The following is a 20,561-nucleotide window of genomic DNA, read 5'->3' as shown; positions in this document are numbered from 1 at the left end:
CCCCCTCTCCTCTCCCTCACTCCTCCCCCCCCTCCTCTCCCTCCCTCCCCCCTCCTCTCCCTCCCTCCCCACTCCTCTCCCTCCCTCCCTTGACATCACAGCCAAGGGGGTAAGTGATTGGCTGGTGATTGGTGAGTAGTTTTTCTTTTTTCTCTTCTACAACAGTGAGTAAACTTTAACATTTTTGTTGCCTATCGAAGGGTTAAGTCATGGCAGGACAGCTCGGTCACGTGTTATGCTCCTCCTGTACCATGTGGGAACTCGGGAACGACTCCAGTGTCCCTGACGACTACGTGTGCGGGAAGTGTATCCGCCTCCAGCTCCTGACGGACCGCGTTGCGGAGTTGGAGCTGAGGGTGGATTCACTCTGGAGCATCCACGATGCTGCGAATGACGTGAGTAGCACCTGCAGCGAGTTGGTCGTACCGCAGATGAAGGGTCCACAGCCAGATAGGGAATGGAAGACCAGCAGGAAGAGCATTGTAAGGAAGGTGGTGCAGGGGTCCCCTGTGGTCATCCCCCTGCAAAACAGATACACTGCTTTGAGTACTGTTGAGGGGGATGACTCATCAGGGGAGGGCAGCAGCAGCCAAGTTCATGGCACCGTGGCTGGCTCTGTTACACAGGAGGGCAGGAAAACGAGTGGGAGAGCGATAGTGATAGGGGATTCAATTGTAAGGGGAATAGATAGGCGTTTCTGCGGCCGCAACCGAGACTCCAGGATGGTATGTTGCCTCCCTGGTGCAAGGGTCAAGGATGTCTCGGAGCGGGTGCAGGACATTCTAAAAAGGGAGGGAGAACAGCCAGTTGTCGTGGTGCACATCGGTACCAACGACATAGGTAAAAAAAGGGATGAGGTCCTACGAAACGAATTTAAGGAGCTAGGAGCTAAATTAAAAAGTAGGACCTCAAAAGTAGTAATCTCGGGATTGCTACCAGTGCCACGTGCTAGTCAGAGTAGGAATCGCAGGATAGCGCAGATGAATACGTGGCTTGAGCAGTGATGCAGCAGGGAGCGATTCAAATTCCTGGGGCATTGGAACCGATTCTGGGGGAGGTGGGACCAGTACAAACCGGACGGTCTGCACCGAGGCAGGACCGGAACCAATGTCCTAGGGGGAGTGTTTGCTAGTGCTGTTGGGGAGGAGATAAACTAATATGGCAGGGGGATGGGAACCAATGCAGGGAGACAGAGGGAAACAAAAAGGAGATAAAAGCAAAAGACAGAAAAGAGATGAGGAAAAGTGGAGGGCAGAGAAACCCAAGACAAAGAACAAAAAGGGCCACTATACAGCAAAATTCTAAAAGGACAAAGGGTGTTAAAAAAACAAGCCTGAAGGCTTTGTGTCTTAATGCAAGGAGTATCCGTAATAAGGTGAATGAATTAACTGTGCAAATAGATGTTAACAAATATGATGTGATTGGGATTATGGAGATGTGGCTCCAGGATGATCAGGGCTGGGAACTCAACATCCAGGGGTATTCAACATTCAGGAAGGATAGAATAAAAGGAAAAGGAGGTGGGGTAGCATTGCTGGCTAAAGAGGAGATTAATGCAATAGTTAGGAAGGGCATTAACTTGGATGATGTGGAATCTATATGGGTAGAACTGCAGAACACCAAAGGGCAAAAATCGTTAGTGGGTGTTGTGTACAGACCTCCAAACAGTAGTAGTGATGTTGGGGAGGGCATCAAACAGGAAATTAGGGGTGCATACAATAAGGGTGCAGCAGTTATAATGGGTGACTTTAATATGCACATAGATTAGGTGAACCAAACTGGAAGCAATACGGTGGAGGAGGATTTCCTGGAGCGCATAAGGGATGGTTTTCTAGACCAATATGTCGAGGAACCAACTAGGGGGGAGGCCATCTTAGACTGGGTGATGTGCAATGAGAGAGGATTAATTAGCAATCTCGTTGTGCGAGGCCCCTTGGGGAAGAGTGACCATAATATGGTGGAATTCTGCATTAGGATGGAGAATGAAACAGCTAATTCAGAGGCCATGGTCCAGAACTTAAAGAAGGGTAACTTTGAAGGTATGAGGCGTGAATTGGCTAGGATTGATTGGCGAATGATACTTAAGGGGTTGACTGTGGATGGGCAATGGCAAACATTTAGAGACCGCATGGATGAACTATAACAATTGTATATTCCTGTCTGGCGTAAAAATAAAAAAGGGACGGTGGCTCAACCGTGGCTATCTAGGGAAATCAGGGGTAGTATTAAAGCCAAGGAAGTGGCATACAAATTGGCCAGAAATAGCAGCGAACCCGGAGACTGGGAGAAATTTAGAACTCAGCAGAGGAGGACAAAGGGTTTGATTAGGGCAGGGAAAATGGAGTATGAGAAGAAGCTTTCAGGGAACATTAAGACGGATTGCAAAATTTTCTATAGATATGTAAAGAGAAAAAGGTTAGTAAAGACAAATGTAGGTCCCCTGCAGTCAGAATCAAGGGAAGTCATAACGGGGAACAAAGAAATGTAGGACCAATTGAACAAGTACTTTGGTTCGGTATTCACTAAGGAGGACACTAAAACCTTCCGGATATAAAAGGGGTCAGAGGGTCTAGTAAGGAGGAGGAACTGAGGGAAATCCTTATTAGTCGGGAAATTGTGTTGGGGAAATTGATGGGATTGAAGACCGATAAATCCCCAGGGCCTGATGGACTGCATCCCAGAGTACTTAAGGAAGTGGCCTTGGAAATAGCGGATGCATTGACAGTCATTTTCCAACATTCCATTGACTCTGGATCAGTTCCTATCGAGTGGAGGGTAGCCAATGTAACACCACTTTTTAAAAAAGGAGGGAGAGAGAAAACAGGGAATCAGCCTGACATCGGCAGTGGGTAAGATGATGGAATCAATTATTAAGGATGTCATAGCAGCGTATTTGGAAAGAGGTGACATGATAGGTCCAAGTCAGCATGGATTTGTGAAAGGGAAATCATGCTTGACAAATCTTATGGAATTTTTTGAGGATGTTTCCAGTAGAGGGGACAAGGGAGAACCAATTGATGTGGTATATTTGGACTTTCAGAAGGCTTTCGACAAGGTCCCACACAAGAGATTCATGTGCAAAGTTAAAGCACATGGGATTAGGGGTCGTGTGCTGACATGGATTGAGAACTGGTTGTCAGACAGGAAGCAAAGAGTAGGAGTAAATGGGTACTTTTCAGAATGGCAGGCGGTGACTAGTGGGGTACCGCAAGGTTCTGTGCTGGGGCCCCAGCTGTTTACACTGTACATTAATGATTTAGACGAGGGGATTAAATGTAGTATCTCTAAATTTGCGGATGACACTAAGTTAGGTGGCAGTGTGAGCTGCGAGGAGGATGCTATGAGGCTGCAGAGTGACTTGGATAGGTTAGGTGAGTGGGCAAATGCATGGCAGATGAAGTATAATGTGGATAAATGTGAGGTTATCCACTTTGGTGGTAAAAACAAAGAGACAGACTATTATCTGAATGGTGACAGATTAGGAAAAGGGGAGGTGCAACGAGACCTGGGTGTCATGGTACATCAGTCATTGAAGGTTGGCATGCAGGTACAGCAGGCAGTTAAGAAAGCAAATGGCATGTTGGCCTTCATAGCGAGGGGACTTGAGTACAGGGGCAGGGAGGTGTTGCTACAGTTGTACAGGGCCTTGGTGAGGCCACACCTGGAGTATTGTGTACAGTTTTGGTCTCCTAACCTGAGGAAGGACATTCTTGCTATTGAGAGAGTGCAGCGAAGGTTCACCAGACTGATTCCTGGGATGGCGGGACTGACCTATCAAGAAAGATTGGATCAACTGGGCTTGTATTCACTGGAGTTCAGAAGAATGAGAGGGGACCTCATAGAAACGTTTAAAATTCTGATGGGTTTAGACAGGTTGGATGCAGGAAGAATGTTCCCAATGTTGGGGAAGTCCAGAACCAGGGGTCACAGTCTTAAGGATAAGGGGTAAACCATTTAGGACCGAGATGAGGAGAAACTTCTTCACCCAGAGAGTGGTGAACCTGTGGAATTCTCTACCACAGAAAGTTGTTGAGGCCAATTCACTAAATATATTCAAAAAGGAGTTAGATGTAGTCCTTACTACTAGGGGGATCAAGGGGTATGGCGAGAAAGCAGGAATGGGGTACTGAAGTTGCATGTTCAGCCATGAAATCATTGAATGGCGGTGCAGGCTAGAAGGGCCGAATGGCCTACTCCTGCACCTATTTTCTATGTTTCTCCCCCATCCTCTCCCTGCCTCCCTCCCCCCACCTCTCCCTCCCCCCTCCTCTCCCTCCCTCCCTCCCCCCTCCTCTCCCTCCCTCCCTCCCCCCTCCTCTCCCTCCCTCCCCCCTCCCTTCCCCCTCCTCTCCCTCCCTCCCCCCTCCTCTCCCTCCCTCCCCTCCTCTCCCTCCCTCCCCCCTCCTCTCCATCCCTCCCTCCCCCCTCCTCTCCATCCCTCCCTCCCCCCTCCTCTCCATCCCTTCTTTCCCCCTCCTCTCCATCCCTTCTTCCCCCCTCCTCTCCATCCCTTCTTCCCCCCTCCTCTCCATCCCTACTCCCCCCTCCTCTCCATCCCTACTCCCCCCTCCTCTCCATCCCTCCCTCCCCCCTCCTCTCCATCTCTCCATCCCTCCCACCTCTCCATCCCTCCCACCGCTCCATCCCTCCATCCCTCCATCCCTCCCTCCCTCTTCCCCCTCACCCTCCTCCGCCCTCTCGCCCCCCCCACTGTCAGAAACAGAGAGAGAGAGACACTGGGGGCGGGGGCATCCCAGCACTTGTCCACTTTTTCAAAGTCATTTGCATTTTATATTTTTTGACTTCTCTTGCTGCCCTTTGTGTGGTGTCATTTTTTAAGTTATATTTAACTTATGCTGCTGTTTTTTTTTCTAGGTGTCTCTCTGCCCCTCTGATCACTTTTAATGTATTTCTGCATTTTCTTATATTCATCCCAGGGAATGAACCCCTTCCCGTTTCTCTGCAAAATTTATAGAGGACTCATTTCCTCTTTAATTTCCTTGTAATATGTTTGTTAATCCATTGAGGGTCATGTTTGTTTATTTTGAGCTTATTGATTTTAGGTTTGTATTTATCCTGCAGGCTCAGTCTTATACCTTTAAATGTATGAGTACTTTCTAAAAACAGTGGAGGTCCAAAGAGACTTGGGGGTCGAAGTACATAGATCATTAAAATGTCATGAACAGGTACAGAAAAGAATCAAAAAGGCTAATGGGATACTGGCCTTTATATCTAGAGGACTAGAATACAAGGGGATAGAAGTTATGCTGCAGTAATACAAAACCCTGGTTGGACCACACCTGGAGTACTGTGAGCGGTTCTGGGCACCACATCTTCGGAAGGATATATTGGCCTTGGAGGGAGTGCAGCATAGGTTTACCAGAATGAATACCCTTCAAGGGTTAAGTTACGAGGAGGGATTATACAAATTAGGATTGTATTCCCTAGAATTTAGAAGATTAAGGGGTGATCTGATCGACGTTTTCAAGATATTAAGGGAAACAGATAGGATAGATAGAGAGAAACTATTTTCGCTGGTTGGGGAGTGTAAGACCAGTGGCCATAGTTTAAAAATTAGAGGCAGACCTTTCAAGAGTGAAATTAGGAAACTCTTCTGCACACAAAGGGTAATAGAAGTTTGGAACTCTCTTCTGCAAACAGCAATTGATGCTAGATCAATTGTTAATTTTAAATCGGAAATTGATAGTTTTTTGTTAACCAAATGTATTAAGGGATATGGGCCAAAGCTGTGTGTATATGGAGTTATGTCGCAGATCATCCATGCGGGTAAGTGATTGGCTGGTGGATTGATGAGTATTTTATCTTTTTTTTCTTTTCGTATCAGTAGGAAACCTTTGGCATTGTTGAGTTAAGTCATGGCAGGAGAGCCCAGACCCATGTCATGCTCCTCCTGTGCTATATGGGAAATCAGGGACGCTTCCAGTGACCCTGACGACTATGTGTGCAGGAAGTGTGTCCAGCTGCAGCTCCTGACAGACTGCATTGCAGCACTGGAGCTGCGCATGGATTCACTCTGGAGCATCCGCGATGCTGAGGATGTCGTGAATAGCACATTTAGTGAGCTGGTCACACCACAGGTACACAGGCAGATAGGGAATGGATGACCAGCAGCAAGAGCAGGGAAAGGAAGGTAGTGCAGGGGTCCCCTGCGGTTATCTCCCTCCAAAACAGATATACTGTTTTGGGTATTGCTGGGGGAGATGGCTCATCAGGGGAAGGCAGCAGCAGCCAAGTTCATGGCACCATGGGTGGCTCTGCTGCACAGGAGGGCAGGAAAAAGAGTGGGAGAGCTATAGTGATAGGGGATTCTATTGTAAGGGGAATAGATCGTCGTTTCTGCAGCCGCAAATGTGACTCCAGGATGGTATGTTGCCTCCCTGGTGCAAGGGTCAAGGATGTCTCAGAGCTGCTGCAGGGCATTCTGGAGGGTGAGGGTGATCAGCCAGCTGTCGTGGCGCATATAGGTACCAATGATATAGGTAAAAAATGGAATGAGGTCCTTCAAGCTGAATTTAGGGAGCTAGGAGTTAAATTTAAAGTAGGACCTCAAAGGCAGTGCCACGTGCTAGTCAGAGTAGGAATAGCAGGATAGTTCACATGAATACGTGGCTTGAGGAGTGGTACAAGGGGGAGGGATTCAAATTCCTGGGACATTGGAACCGGTTCTGGGGGTGGTGGGACCAGTACAAACCGGGCAGTCTGCACCTGGGCAGGACTGGAACCGATGTCCTAGGCGGAGTGTTTGCTCGTGCTGTTGGGGAGGGTTTAAACTAATATGGCTAGGGGATGGGAATCTATGCAGGGAGACAGAGGGAAGTAAAAAGGGGGCAGAAGCAAAAGGTAGGAAGGAGAAAAACAAGAGTAGAGGGCAGAGAAATCGAGGGCAAAAATCAAAAAAGGCCACATTACAACATCATTCTAAAAGGACAAAGAGTGTTAAAAAAACAAGCCTGAAGGCTCTGTGTCTCAATGCAAGCAGCATTCGTAATAAGGTGGGCAAATTAACTGCGCAGATAGCTGTTAATGGATGTGATGTAATTGGGATTACGGAGACATGGCTCCAGGGTGACCAAGGCTGGGCACTCAACATCCAAGGGTATTCAATATTCAGGAAGAAAAAGGAGGTGGGGTAGCGTTACTGGTTAAAGAGGAGATTAACATAATAGTAAGGAAGGACATTAGAATGGATGATCTGGCATCTATATGGGTAGAGCTACGAAACACCAAAGGGCAGAAAACGTTAGTGGAAGTTGTATACAGACCACCAAACAGTAGTAGGGAGGTTGGGGATGGCATCAAACAGGAAATTAGGGACACGTGCAATAAAGCTACAGCAGTTATCATGGGTGACTTTAATCTATATATAGATTGGGCTAACCAAACTGGTAGCAGTACTGTGGAGGAGGATTTCCTGGAGTGTATAAGGGATGGTTTTCTAGACCAATATGTCGAGGAACCAACTGGAGAGCAGGCCATCCGAGACTGGATCTTGTGCAATAAGAGAGAATTAATTAGCAATCTGGTTGTGCGAGACCGCTTGGGGAAGAGTGACCAAAATATGGTAGAATTCTTCATTAAGATGGAGAGTGACACAGATAAATTCAGAGACTAGGGTCCTGAACTTAAAGAAAGGTAACTTCGATGGTATGAGATGTAAATTGGCTAGGATAGACTGGCGAATGATACTTAAAGGGCTGACAGTGGATAGGCAATGGCAGACATTTAAAGATCACATGGATGAACTTACAACAATTGTACATCCCTGTGTGGCGTAAAAATAAAAAAGGGAAGGTGGCTCAACCATGGCTAACAAGGGAAATTAGGGATAATATTAAATCCAAGGAAGAGGCATATAAATTTGCCAGAAAAAGCAGCAAACCTGAGGACTGGGAGAAATTTAGAATCCAGCAGAGGAGGACTAAGGGTTTAATTAGGAGGGGGAAAATAGAGAACGAGAGTGAGCTTGCAGGGAACATAAAAACTGACTGAAAAAGCTTCTATAGATATGTGAAGATAAAAAGATTAGTGAAGACTAATGTAGGTCCCTTGCAGTCAGAATCAGGTGAATTCATAATGGGGAACAAAGAAATGACAGACCAATTGAACAAATACTTTGGTTCTGCCTTCACTAAGGAAGACACGAATGATCTCCCGAAAATAATAGGGGACCAAGGGTCTAGTGAGAAGGAGGAACTGAAGGAAATTCTGTTCGGGAAATTGATGGGATTGAAGGCCGATAAATCCCCAGGGGCTGATCGTCTGCATCCCAGAGTACTTAAGGAGGTGGCCCTAGAAATAGTGGATGCATTGGTGGTCATTTTCCAACATTCTAAAGACTCTGGACCAGTTCCTATGGATTGGAGGGTAGCTAATGTAACCCCACTTTTTAAAAAAGGAGGGAGAGAGCAAACAGGAAATTATTGACCGTTTAGCCTGATATCGGTAGTGGGGAAAATGTTGGAATCAATTATTAAAGATGTAATAGCAGTGCATTTGGAAAGCAGTGACAGAATCGGTCCAAGTCAGCGTGGATTTATGGAAGAGAAATCATGCTTGACAAATCTTCTAGAATTTTTTGAGAATGTAACTAGTAGAGTGAACAAGGGAGAACCAGTGGATTTGGTGTATTTGGACTTTCAAAAGGCTTTTGACAAGGTCCCACACAAGAGATTAGTGTGCAAAACTAAAGCACATGGTATTGGGGGTAATGTATTGACGTGGATAGAGAACTGGTTGGCAGACAGGAAGCAAAGAATAGGAATAAACGGGTCCTTCTCGGAATGGCAGGCAGTGACAAGTGGGATACCGCAAGGTTCAGTGCTGGAACCCCAGCTATTTACAATATACATTAATGATTTAGACGAAGGAATTGAGTAATATCGCCAACTTTGCAGATGACACTAAGCTGGGTGGCAGTGTGAGCTGTGAGGAGGATGACTTGCAGGGTGACTTGGACAGGTTAGGTGAGTGGGCAAATGCATGGCACCTGCAGTAAAGTGTAGATAAATGTGAGGTTATCCACTTTGGTGGCAGAATATTATCTGAATTGTGACAGATTAGGAAAAGGGGAGGTGCAACGAGACCTGGGTGTCATGGTACATAAGTCATTGAAAGTTGGCATACAGGTACAGCAGGCGGTGAAGAAGGCAAATGGCATGTTGGCCTTCATAGCAAGAGGATTTGAGTATAGGAACAGGGAGGTCTTACTGTAGTTGTACAGGGCCTTGTTGAGGCCACACCTTGAATATTGTGTACTGCTTTGGTCTCCTAATCTGAGGAAGGACATTCTTGCTATTTAGGGAGTACAGCAAAGGTTCACCAGACTGATTTCCAGGATGGCAGGACTTATGAAGAAAGACAGGATCGACTAGGCTTATATTCACTGGAATTTAGAAGAATGGGAGGGGATCTCATAGAAACATATAACATTCTGACGGCATTGGACAGGTTAGATGCAGGAAGAATGTTCCCGATGTTGGGGAAGTCCAGAACCAGGGGTCACAGTCTTAGGATAAGGGGTAAACCATTTAGGACTGAGATGAGGAGAAACTTTTGCACTCAGAGAATTGTGAACCTGTGGAATTCTCTACCACAGAAAGTTGTTGAGGCCAGTTCGTTAGATATATTCAAAAGGGAGTTAGATGTGATCCTTATGGCTAAAGGGATCAAGGGGTATGGAGAGAAAGCAGGAATGGGGTACTGAAGTTACATGATCAGCCATGATCATATTGAATGGTGGTGCAGGCTCGAAGGGCCGAATGGCTTACTCCTGCACCTATTTTCTATGTTTCTATCTCATTGAATGGGGGAGTAGGCTCGATGGGCCGAATGACCTCCTACTGTTCCTATGTATTCCACTTGTCTTCTGACTGGTGTTCTTGAGCATCCCTTCTATTGATTTATTTTAGTTGTTTCCTCATTTCTTTGATTTTACTTTTTTCATTTTTCATTTTCAATGAGTAGAATAACAAATTCTGAATTGTAGAATATTATGAAAAGCATACATCTGCTATGTAAAGATTGAAGATCCACGTATGCCCACTTGAAAAAAAAAAATATTTGTCCCATTTCCTCCTTCCACTTTCACCTCTCTCCCCATACCATGCATCCTACAGCCAGAAGGGTTGGATGTCTGAGACACCAATTTCTCTTCCGAATCTAATCTCTAATCAAGAGGCAGATTCAATTAGCATGAACTGTTCTGTGGCACTTTTTATTTTGAGATGGAATGTTTTCTCTCCCAACAGAATTCCATCCATAATCCTGGTCAAGAACAGAAACAGGTTACCAAGTCTTGCTAATTGGAGTGGCAGACACCCCTTGGCATTAGACTCATGATTTTCTGGTTGGGATTGAGATCTTCTTGCCAAACTGCCCATAATTCCTGAGCTGCCTCGTTGTAACATTACAGTTCTGAGCATTTTCTGTGCCACCTGAAATACCCATGCATTAGTTATCGTTTGACGCTGTGCTACACTTACCAGTCATGGGACCTGGCATTGTGATGTTTCTGCAGAAAGGTTGATTGATTTGTTTAATCTTCCCTTGTATGCCTGCATCTGATAAGTTGTTCATTTTTTGTATACTTAAAAACTCTTCCTGATATTTATACAGACTTTAAGCGAACTGGAAGATATGAAGTCCGAAGGCGAGCTTTTAAAGAAACAGATGTGTAGTGAACGGGTCACAGTAAAGAACCTTGAGGCATTGTTGACATCAACTCGAGAAAAGGAGTTTCAATGTCACCTGACAAAGCATGAAAAAGAGTCAGAAATACAGCTTCTTGGGGATAAGCTGACTCTAGCAGAGAGCAAAGTGTGAGTGGTAACCCTTTCTTATCGCTGGCATCTGTTATTGCACAGTGGGTTTTTTTTTACTAAATACTGAAACTTTTGCACCAAATAATCCAGAATATTTTCCTCAGAATTAAACCTGTTGTGTTTGGTCAAATTTTCTGGAAAATATTGCACAATCTTACTATTAAACGGCAGATAAGCTTAAAAATAACACTAGAAATGTAGCTAGTTCTTTACATGTTATATTTCACAAAACGCAGGTACATTGCTTGTCCTACCAGAAAAAAAAATAATTGCACTTGTATATTGCTTTACATCAACATTAAAAAGTGCTTCATACAATGACTTACTTTTGGAATACAGGAATGGTAGGCAAATCATAAGAGTACTTACTCTTTTAAGAGAACTCTGAGATTTCTCCCTCACTGCAAACACTGTCTCCTAACTCGTGTTATCAATTGCATCACATCTGGTGCAAGAGAAGCCATTCTTAACCAGATAGCTGCCTATAAACCTGCTGGTGGAAGTCAGTTCATTGTGGGGAGGGAGAAGAGAAGATACATATCTATTGATGTCAGAAACTTTGAAGACTTCTGAAGTACCTTTTATAGAAATGCTGAAGTTTTACAGTAGATTGCATTCAGCTCTTCAAAAAAAATACAATCATCAAAAATTCTAAATAAAAACAAGAACTGTAGAAGTTGCCGTGGGATAATTATAAAATGACTATTTCCCATCTTGGTCCTGAAGAGAACCATGTAGAATCTGTCCTCTTCAAATTACTTGTGGAAAGTGGGGCCTGGGGCAGTGGATTAGAGACTGTCCTTTTCCCCTCCAGCACTTAGATTCAAAACCAGCCCAGACTGATTTAATGAAAGTCTCCTCTGTTAGCTGACAGACCTGTGTGAAATGATCTTGGACAGTTTTAATCAAGTTTCTAATGAGCACAGATTGGCACTAAATCTAACTAAGTGTGAGGTAGTACATTTTGGAAGGAAGGTTTGGAAGGAGGCCACATACCCCTTGGAACATAAGTGTCTGAATGGGGTAGAAGGATCTAGTGGTGCAGATGCACAAATCACTAAGAATAGTTACACAGGTTAATAAGGCCATTTTTTTTAAATGCCTTCTGGAAATCCAAATACACGACATCTACTGATTCCTCTTTATCCACCCTGCTTGTTACATCTTCAAAGAACTCTAGCAAAATTTGTCAAACATGATTTCCCTTTAATTAAACCATGCTGACTGTGAATGTATTATGAGTTTCTAAATGTCCTGCTACTACTTTCTTAATAATGGACTCCAGCATTTTCCCAATGACAGATGTTAAGCTAACTGGTCGACAGTTTCCTGCTTTCTGTCTCCCTCCTTTCTTGACCAGGGGTGTTACATTTGCGGCTTTCCAATCCATTGGGACCTCTCCAGAATCCAGCGAATTTTGGTAGATTACAACCAATGCATCCACCATGTCTGCAACCACTTCTTTTAAAACCCTGGGATGCAGGCCATCAGGTCCAGGGGACTTGTCCACCTTTAGTCCCATTAGTTTGCATAGTACTTTTTTCCAGTGATAATGATTGTTTTAAGTTCCCCCCCTCCCTATAGCCCTTGATTATCTATTATTATTGGGATGCTTTTAGTGTCTTCGACTGTGAAGACCGATACAAAATATTTGTTCAAAGTCTCTGCCTTTTCCCCTTTTCCCATTGTTAATTCCCCAGTCTCATCCCCTAAGGGACCAATATTTACTTTAGTTACTCTCTTCCATTTTATATACCTGTAGAAGCTCTGATTGTCTGTTTTTATATTTCTTGCTAGTTTATTCTCAATCTATCTTCTCTCTCTCTCTCATTTTATTTGTCCTTTGCTGGTTTCTAAAAATTTCCCAATCCTCTGGCCTACCACTAATCTTCACAACATTGTGTGCCATTGATTTTAATTTGATACCATCCTTAACTTCCTTAGTTAGCCACGGATGGTTCATCCTTCTCTTAATCTTTCTTTCTCATTGGAATATATCTTTGCTGAGAGTTATGAAATATCTCCTTAAATGAAAACTGAACACACTATTCCAGGTGAGGTCTCACCAAGGCCATGTACAACTGCAGCAAGACCTCCCTGCTCCGATACTCAAATCCCCCAGCTATGAAGGCCAACATGCCATTTGCCTTCTTCACCACCTGCTGCACCTGCATGCCAACCTTCAATGACTGATGTACCATGACACCCAGGTCTCGTTGCACCTCCCCTTTTCCTAATCTGTCACCATTCAGATAATATTCTGCCACCAAAGTGGATAACCTTACATTTATCTACATTTTACTGCATCTGCCATGCATTTGCCCACTCGCCTAACCTGTCCAAGTCCCCCTGCAGCCTCTTAGCATCCTCCTCACAGCTCACACCACCACCCAGCTTAGTGTCATCTGCAAACTTGGAGATGTTACTCTCAATTCCTTCATCTAAATCATTGATGTATATTGTAAATAGCAGTGGTCCCAGCACTGAGCCCTGTGGCACCCCATGAGTCACTGCCTGCCATTCTGAAAAGCACCCATTTATCCCGACTCTGCTTCCTGTCTGCCAACCAGTTCTCTACCCATGTCAATACATTACCCCAATACCATGTGCTTTAATTTTGCACACCAATCTCTTGTGTGGGACCTTGTCAAAAACCTTTTGAAAGTCCAAATACACCACATCCACTGGTTCTCCCTTGTCCACTCTACTAGTTACATCCTCAAAAAATTCTAGAAGATTTGTCGAGCACGATTTCCCTTTCATAAATCCATGTTGACTTGGACCGATCCGGTCACTGCTTTCCAAATGCGCTGCTATTTCATTTTTAATAATTGATTCCAACATTTTCTCCACTACTGATGTCAGGCTAACCGGTCTATAATTCCCCGTTTTCTCTCTCCCTCCTTTTTTAAAAAGTGGTGTTACATTAGCTACCCTCCAGTCCATAGGAACTGATCCAGAGTCGATAGACTGTTGGAAAATGATCACCAATGCATCCACTATTTCTAGGGCCCCTTCCTTAAGTACTCTGGGATGCAGACTATCACGCCCTGGGGATTTATCGGCCTTCAATCTCATCAATTTCCCTAACACAATTTCCTGACTAATAAGGATTTCCTTCAGTTCCTCCTTCTCGCTAGACCCTCGGCCCCCTAGTACTTCCGGAAGGTTATTTGTGTCTTCCTTCGTGAAGACAGAACCAAAGTATTTGTTCAATTAGTCTGCCAGTTCTTTGTTCCCCATTATAAATTTACCTGATTCTGACTGCAAAGGACCTACGCTTGTCTTCACTAATCTTTTTCTCTTCACATATCTATAGAAGCTTTTGCAGTCAGTTTTTATGTTCCCAGCAAGCTTCCTCTCATACTCTATTTCCCCCTCCTAATTAACCCCTTAGTCCTCCTCTGCTGAATTCTAAATTTCTCCCAGTCCTCAGGTTTGCTGCTTTTTCTGGCCAATTTATATGCCTCTTCCTTGGATTTAACCCTATCCCTAATTTCCCTTGTTAGCCACGGATGAGCCACCTTTTATTTTTACTCCAGACAGGGATGTACAATTGTTGAAGTTCATCCATGTGATCTATAAATGTTTGCCATTGCCTATCTACCGTCAACCCTTTAAGTATCATTCACCAGTCTCTCCTAGCCAATTCACGTCTCATACCATCGATGTTTCCTTTCCTTAAGTTCAGGACCTTATTCTCTGAATTAACTGTGTCACTCTCCATCTTAATAAAGAATTCTACCATGTTATGGTCACTCTTCCCCAAGTGGCCTCGCACAACAAGATTGCTAATTAGTCCTTTCTCGTGGCACGTCACCCAGTCTAGGATGGTGAGCTCTCTAGTTGGTTCCTCGACATATTGGTCTAGAAAACCAACCCTAATACACGCCAAGAAATCCTCCTCCACCGTATTGCTACCAGTTTGGTTAGCCCAATCTATATGTAGATTAAAGTCGCTCATGATAACTGCTGTACCTTTATTGCACGCATCCCTAATTTCTTGTTTGATGCTGTCCCCAACCTCACTACTACTGTTTGGTGGTGTGTACACAACTCCCACTAGCGTTTTCTGCCCTTTGGTATTCCGCAGCTCTACCCATACAGATTCCACATCATCATCCAAGCTAATGTCCTTCCTTACTGTTGTGTTAATTTTTTCTCTAACCAGTAAAGCTACCCCACCTCTTTTTCCTTTCTGTCTATCCTTTCTGAATGTTGAATACTATGAGATCATTAATTAATCCTATCTCATTACACATTACCAGATCTAAAATAGCCTGCTCCCTGGTTGGTTCCACAACGTATTGTTCTAAGAAACCATCCTGAATACACTCTGAACTTGTCCGCAGGGCTATCTTTGCCAATTTGATTTGTCCAATCTATATGAAGATTAAAATCACCCATAATTATTGCCTCCGTTATTTCTTGATTTATACTCTGTCCCACAGTGCAGCTACTGTTAGAGGACCGATAGACTACTCCCACCAGTGACTTCTTTCCCTTATTATTTCTTATCTCCACCCAAACTGATTCGACATGTTGATGTTCTGAGCCAGTATCATTTCTCACTACTGCACTGATCTCAACATTTATTAACAGAGCTACCACAACTCTTTCCTTTCTGCCTATCCTTCCGAAATGTCAAATACCCTTGAATATTCAGTTCCCAGCCTTGGTCACCTTGCAACTATGTCTCTAATGGCTATCAGATCATACCCATTTATTTATATTTGTGCCGTCAACTCATCTATCTTGTTACGAATGCTGTGTGCATTCAGATAAATAGCTTTTAATGTTGTCTTTTTACCATTTTTCCTTACTCTGACTACTTTCTGGTGCACTCTTATATTTATACACTCTGTCCCTTCCTGTCACACTCTGGTTATCATTACCCCTCTTACTACCCCGCACTATTGCCATCTCCTTTCTCTTTGACTTTTTAACTTACCCCTCAGCTGAGATTGGCTCCTAACTCATTTCCCATCCAAGTGTACTCTCATTATGCCTGGGAGCAGACATAACTCATGTAAAATATCAAGGCCACTGTGTCTGAAATTGTTACTACATTTGATGATTTGTCTGTAAAGTACTGATGCCTATCTTTTCTCTAATGTAACTAATAATTCTTCACAGATCGAGCCAAAATCGAGAAATAGCACAGCTTCGTACTAAGTCTTCACAGCTTCAAACAGAGCTTGATCTTATCAAACGTCAACTAACAACAGAACGTTTTGAAAGGTAATGTCTGCAGTATGGCACACAAAATAATTAATGATTATGTTCAATATCTTGAGGCTTTTTAAATGCTCTAACTTGTAAAGAACAGCTTATCCTAGTGGACTGTAATATCTGTCTTTCCACCTGATCCATTAGATGGAATATAGGTGACCTGGAAAAATTAGCTACTTCCCAAAAGCTGCTTATAATGTTTTAGATATCAGCACTGCTTTCAGTCTATTATCCTGTTGACATAACAGTATTTTTGACTATAATAATCATTCCTTAAGCATATGCAATAACATCAAGTTATTGAAAGTCACCAGTTTCCAGTGTACTGTACATGTAGAATTTGTAGAAATAAATGCTCTTTTTGTCTTTTTAATTGTTCATCCCAGAGAGCGTGCAATTCAGGAGATGCGTCGCCACGGCCTTTCTACTACCATCAGTTCCTTGTCCCCACTCAGAACATCTGTGAGCCCTCTCTCACATTCCCAGGATATGTGCGCCTCTAAAAGGGTAACAGAATGTTCTAGTGACTGTTAACTAACAAGTGAGTAGTTTATGATCCTTAGATAAAATCTAACGGTCAAATGGTATATGTAAATGTACCATGTATTCAAAATAGATGTTGTTGCAATTCAGTCTAGTCTTTTTTTTAATTCTTTTGCACATTAACAGCATCATATTTACCAGTTTTTTTTTTTACATATTTATTGGGAGATCCTGAGTAGAGATCAGTCACGTCCCCACAGCAAAAGTAAAGAGTAATTGCCAGACCATACTCGTTCACCTCCAAGAACCCTGGAATGGATACCCTGTAGAGATGCTATCTGTTCCTCCTAGAATCTCTGCTCCTTGATGATCAGCTGGCAGCAGTATCTGAACTAGCTGACTTAAACCATATAGGGGTAAGCCATACAGGACCGAGATGAGGAGAAACTTTTTCGCACAGAGAATTATGAATCTATGGAATTCTCTACCACGAAAGTTGTTGAGTCCAGTTTGTTGGATATATTCAAAAGGGAATTAGATGTGGCCCTTACAGCTAAAGGGATCAGGGGGTATGGAGAAAAGGCAGAAGTGGGGGACTGAAGTTGCATGATCAGCCATGATCATATTGAATGGTGGTGCAGGCTCGAAGGGCTGAATGGCCTGCTCCTGCACTTATTTTCTATGTAAACCTCACTTCCCTTGATCTCAGGGAAACTTGTACATCTAAGTGACATACTTCTGTCTAGCTGGTATAGCTGTACAATATACACTTCTATAACCTTTCTCTCTTTCTGTCAGAGATGCACTTTCCGATTTCACAGAGACACCATTCTATATACACAAGACAAAAAACTCCTACACCTGCTACAAGGATTACTACATGAATCACTAAAAGAACTCAACTAAGGATTGAGGACTGCAGATGTTAATGTCAAAAACACCATCTTACATTGGAAGAGGCGTAGGCCATTAAGCGCCTCAAGCCTGTTCCACCCTTCAGTTAGATCATGACTGACCTATACCACAACTCCATTTGGCTACCTCTGTTCCATATCCTTTGATACCCTTACTTAGCAAAAATCTATTGATTTCAGCATTTAAAATTTCAATTGACCGCGAGTGAGCGTATTCGAAGAGTTCAGCCCTTCTGGTGTCAATCACCACACAACCCTGTTGTTCACGTAATGACCTCTAAATTAATGAAGCATAGGTTGCTCATTTACTCCCTAGCTTTCTGGTCTTTAATATCAAAGGGGTCATCCGGATAAGGCAGGACATCTTAATGTCCCACTTAACAAGCCATCTCTGGGCCTGTGGTCTTGAAGATTTGTCTTCTATACCTGGTAAAGAACGTTTAGTTTGTAAAGCCTTCATCATTTAATCATCCCTTTCCTTTCCCAGCATTCAGTATGACAACTGACTCAATTTTCAGGTCACATTTAAAGCAATTCTTGGGACATTTCAAATCTTAGTCAGTTCAACAGTGTCATAGGTGGAAGTCTGATGGCACAATGCCTGTCCCAGCCAACCTTGGGGAGGAGAGATGGTGCTGTGGTGTGGTGGAGGGGGGTGGGGGTTGAGCTGGGATGATGGAAGGTATATTGAAGGCCCAAAGGAGGCATTTAAGAACATAAGAATTAGGAGCCTGATGTAGGCCATAAGGCCCTTCAAGCCTGCTCTGACATTCAATAAGAACTCGACTTCACTTTCCCATCCTATCTCCATATCCCTTGATTCCCCGAGAGTCAATTGTTCAAATTATGAAGGCTACTGCACATAAAGGTCAATAGTCCACCTTTTCCAACACAAGCAGCATTGGTGATAACCTACACAACAGCCTCAATTATAATTTGTAGTCGGTTGATATATTTGTAATAAATACTCTGGCTATTTTTCTCTTCCCAGTTTCAGAAGTTTACTTTAAGGAGTAGACTTCACTCAAGCTAGTTGAATGTTTCACCAATGGAGCTGCAGGTCTCAACAAAAGAGCGTTTTGAAAGTTATGTGCTGAATCTTTTGCAGTATTAGTTTCATCAGTCTTTGCAGAATTTTGAAATGAAGGAAACTTATGTTCAGGACAAAATTCTTTATTACATTTCTAGTAATGGAATGGACTGTGATAACTCAATTCATTGGCAGGTCCATATTCTACTCTGCACATATCAGTTTGTATAACATTTTACTTTTATTAAAAGATCAGCATTTTTCCCCATTTGTTTGAAAAACATCTAGCATGTACTTAACCTAGATTCGACTTTCTGCATTGCAGTGCTTATAAAAAATGAAGAGCTTAACCAATCATATTCTTTTCTATAAAGCAGCAAGATTTTAGGGCCTTTTTTAAACTTTCTAATATTATAGATTGCTATTGATCAATTTTCAAATCGGTTTTCTTAAAATTTTTATTGAACATATAAATACATTTATTTCAGTGGATGACAAGTGAACCATAAAATAAGATTTTTTTTTGCCATGGTAAAGCTGAAAAATAATATAAAGCAAATAGGAAATACGTGCTCTTTTTTAAACTATGTGAATTAAAATTTACTGACAATTATAGAATCTGTGAAAATGGTGTTCTAAATTTTAATTTTACACAGACACTAACAATGGGGCACTGAAATTCTCACAATATGATGCAATGCCCATATTGTGCTGTAAATAACTATTGTATGTTTGTGAAGAAATTTTTATTTGTAAAGCTATTTTTATACTGAACTAGGTTTTCAATGTTATATGCAGGTTATTTATTGATATGTTTGCTCTCAGTAACTGTGACAAATATTTTTTCTACCAGCTCCTAAGTTGTCTTTCATTATTAATAACTGGCATTGCTTTGCCATCTCATGGTTAACCATACAATGTAAACCAAATTTCAGTGAAATAGACTTACAAGTTGTTTAATAAATGCACAGAAGGTTCATGGGCTTAATATAACTAATGTTTTCAACATAAACTATTGAGAAATGTGTATTGATTTTTAAGAGTAATTCGTAAATATATAATTTTTAAATGGCGATTACATTTTTTGATCAAGTCTATTTTACTAATCATTCCTTGTGCTGTAGAGATTCCAGTGGGATTAAATAACTAAAATGGAGGTCACCAATAAAAATGTAGTTTTTCCATTAAAATATTAAAACCCTAACTTATTTTCCCATTACTGATTGCCTCATTTGATATTCTAGAACTGTAATCCTAAAGTCTTATAAACTTGGTTACCTCAAATCTCATACATCTGTTTGTATTTATCAACTGAAGTTTGTGATAATGATACATATCAGTTTATAAGCAGATATTTATTTTCTTGATGTATACCAGTAAAATGTATTTGGTATTCCAAATTTTGTACCACATAAAATATCTTTAGCATATTCTTTGTTACTAAAAGCAATTTTAGATACGTTTATAGTTTTGTTTTTTTTATTACTGAGTGCATGCTGATTTTTTTTGGAGTTTATTTTGACAATTGTAATTAATCTAGCATCTATTTATAATAAATTTAATAAAAATAGAGATTCTTGTACTGTTTGAGCAAGTCAGCCCTGAATTTGTTTCTGGTTAATACTTTTAAAAAAGGTAGTTGTAATTTTTACTTATATCTGCTAAGTTCATAGTTTTAATTTTTTCATTCTCTCACTCATTCTCTTTGCTCATGCACATTGCCCAGGCCCCTGTAACCATCTTCCTACTGCCCCCTGTAAAAGTGGGCTGATGAAGAAATTATCAACAAAAAAAATATTCTATTCTTTGGTGGTCCAGGGTGCTTGCCTGGCCTGAACCTAGAGCAGTGACCCATTGATGGAGGTTGGTACCACTGATCTCACTGGTCATATCAGCCTCTAGTACTACACTAGCTCTTGAATGAGCCAGGGAAGTGGGAAGTCCCAGAGAAGGGAGTCCCCATCCCAACAGCATTTGCTTTGTAAGGGATGGGCAAACGATCCACCCTTTCCGAGGCAGACTGCAACACATGAACTTTTTCTATCCTGAAGCCCCAGTATA

At 42.4% G+C, this 20,561-nt stretch overlaps 1 protein-coding gene across 1 annotated transcript in view; it reads left to right on the top strand.

Moving 5' to 3' along the window:
• cep135 (centrosomal protein 135) overlaps window positions 1-19,901 on the top strand; it is a 233,192-nt gene extending 213,291 nt beyond the window's left edge. Inside the window, exons 24-27 of the mRNA XM_070869899.1 lie at window positions 10,636-10,838; window positions 15,978-16,082; window positions 16,460-16,614; window positions 18,462-19,901. Coding sequence (XP_070726000.1) covers window positions 10,636-10,838; window positions 15,978-16,082; window positions 16,460-16,607 — 456 coding nt within the window. The 3' untranslated portion in view covers window positions 16,608-16,614; window positions 18,462-19,901. The remainder of the gene's footprint in view (window positions 1-10,635; window positions 10,839-15,977; window positions 16,083-16,459; window positions 16,615-18,461) is intronic.
• The last annotated feature ends 660 nt before the right edge of the window (window positions 19,902-20,561 follow it).

This window comes from Pristiophorus japonicus, chromosome 2 (assembly GCF_044704955.1).
Source record: "Pristiophorus japonicus isolate sPriJap1 chromosome 2, sPriJap1.hap1, whole genome shotgun sequence".
Classification (NCBI taxonomy): domain Eukaryota; kingdom Metazoa; phylum Chordata; class Chondrichthyes; family Pristiophoridae; genus Pristiophorus; species Pristiophorus japonicus.
The sequence above is the reverse complement of the archived record's forward strand: the minus strand, read 5'-3'. Positions and strand labels throughout refer to the sequence as shown.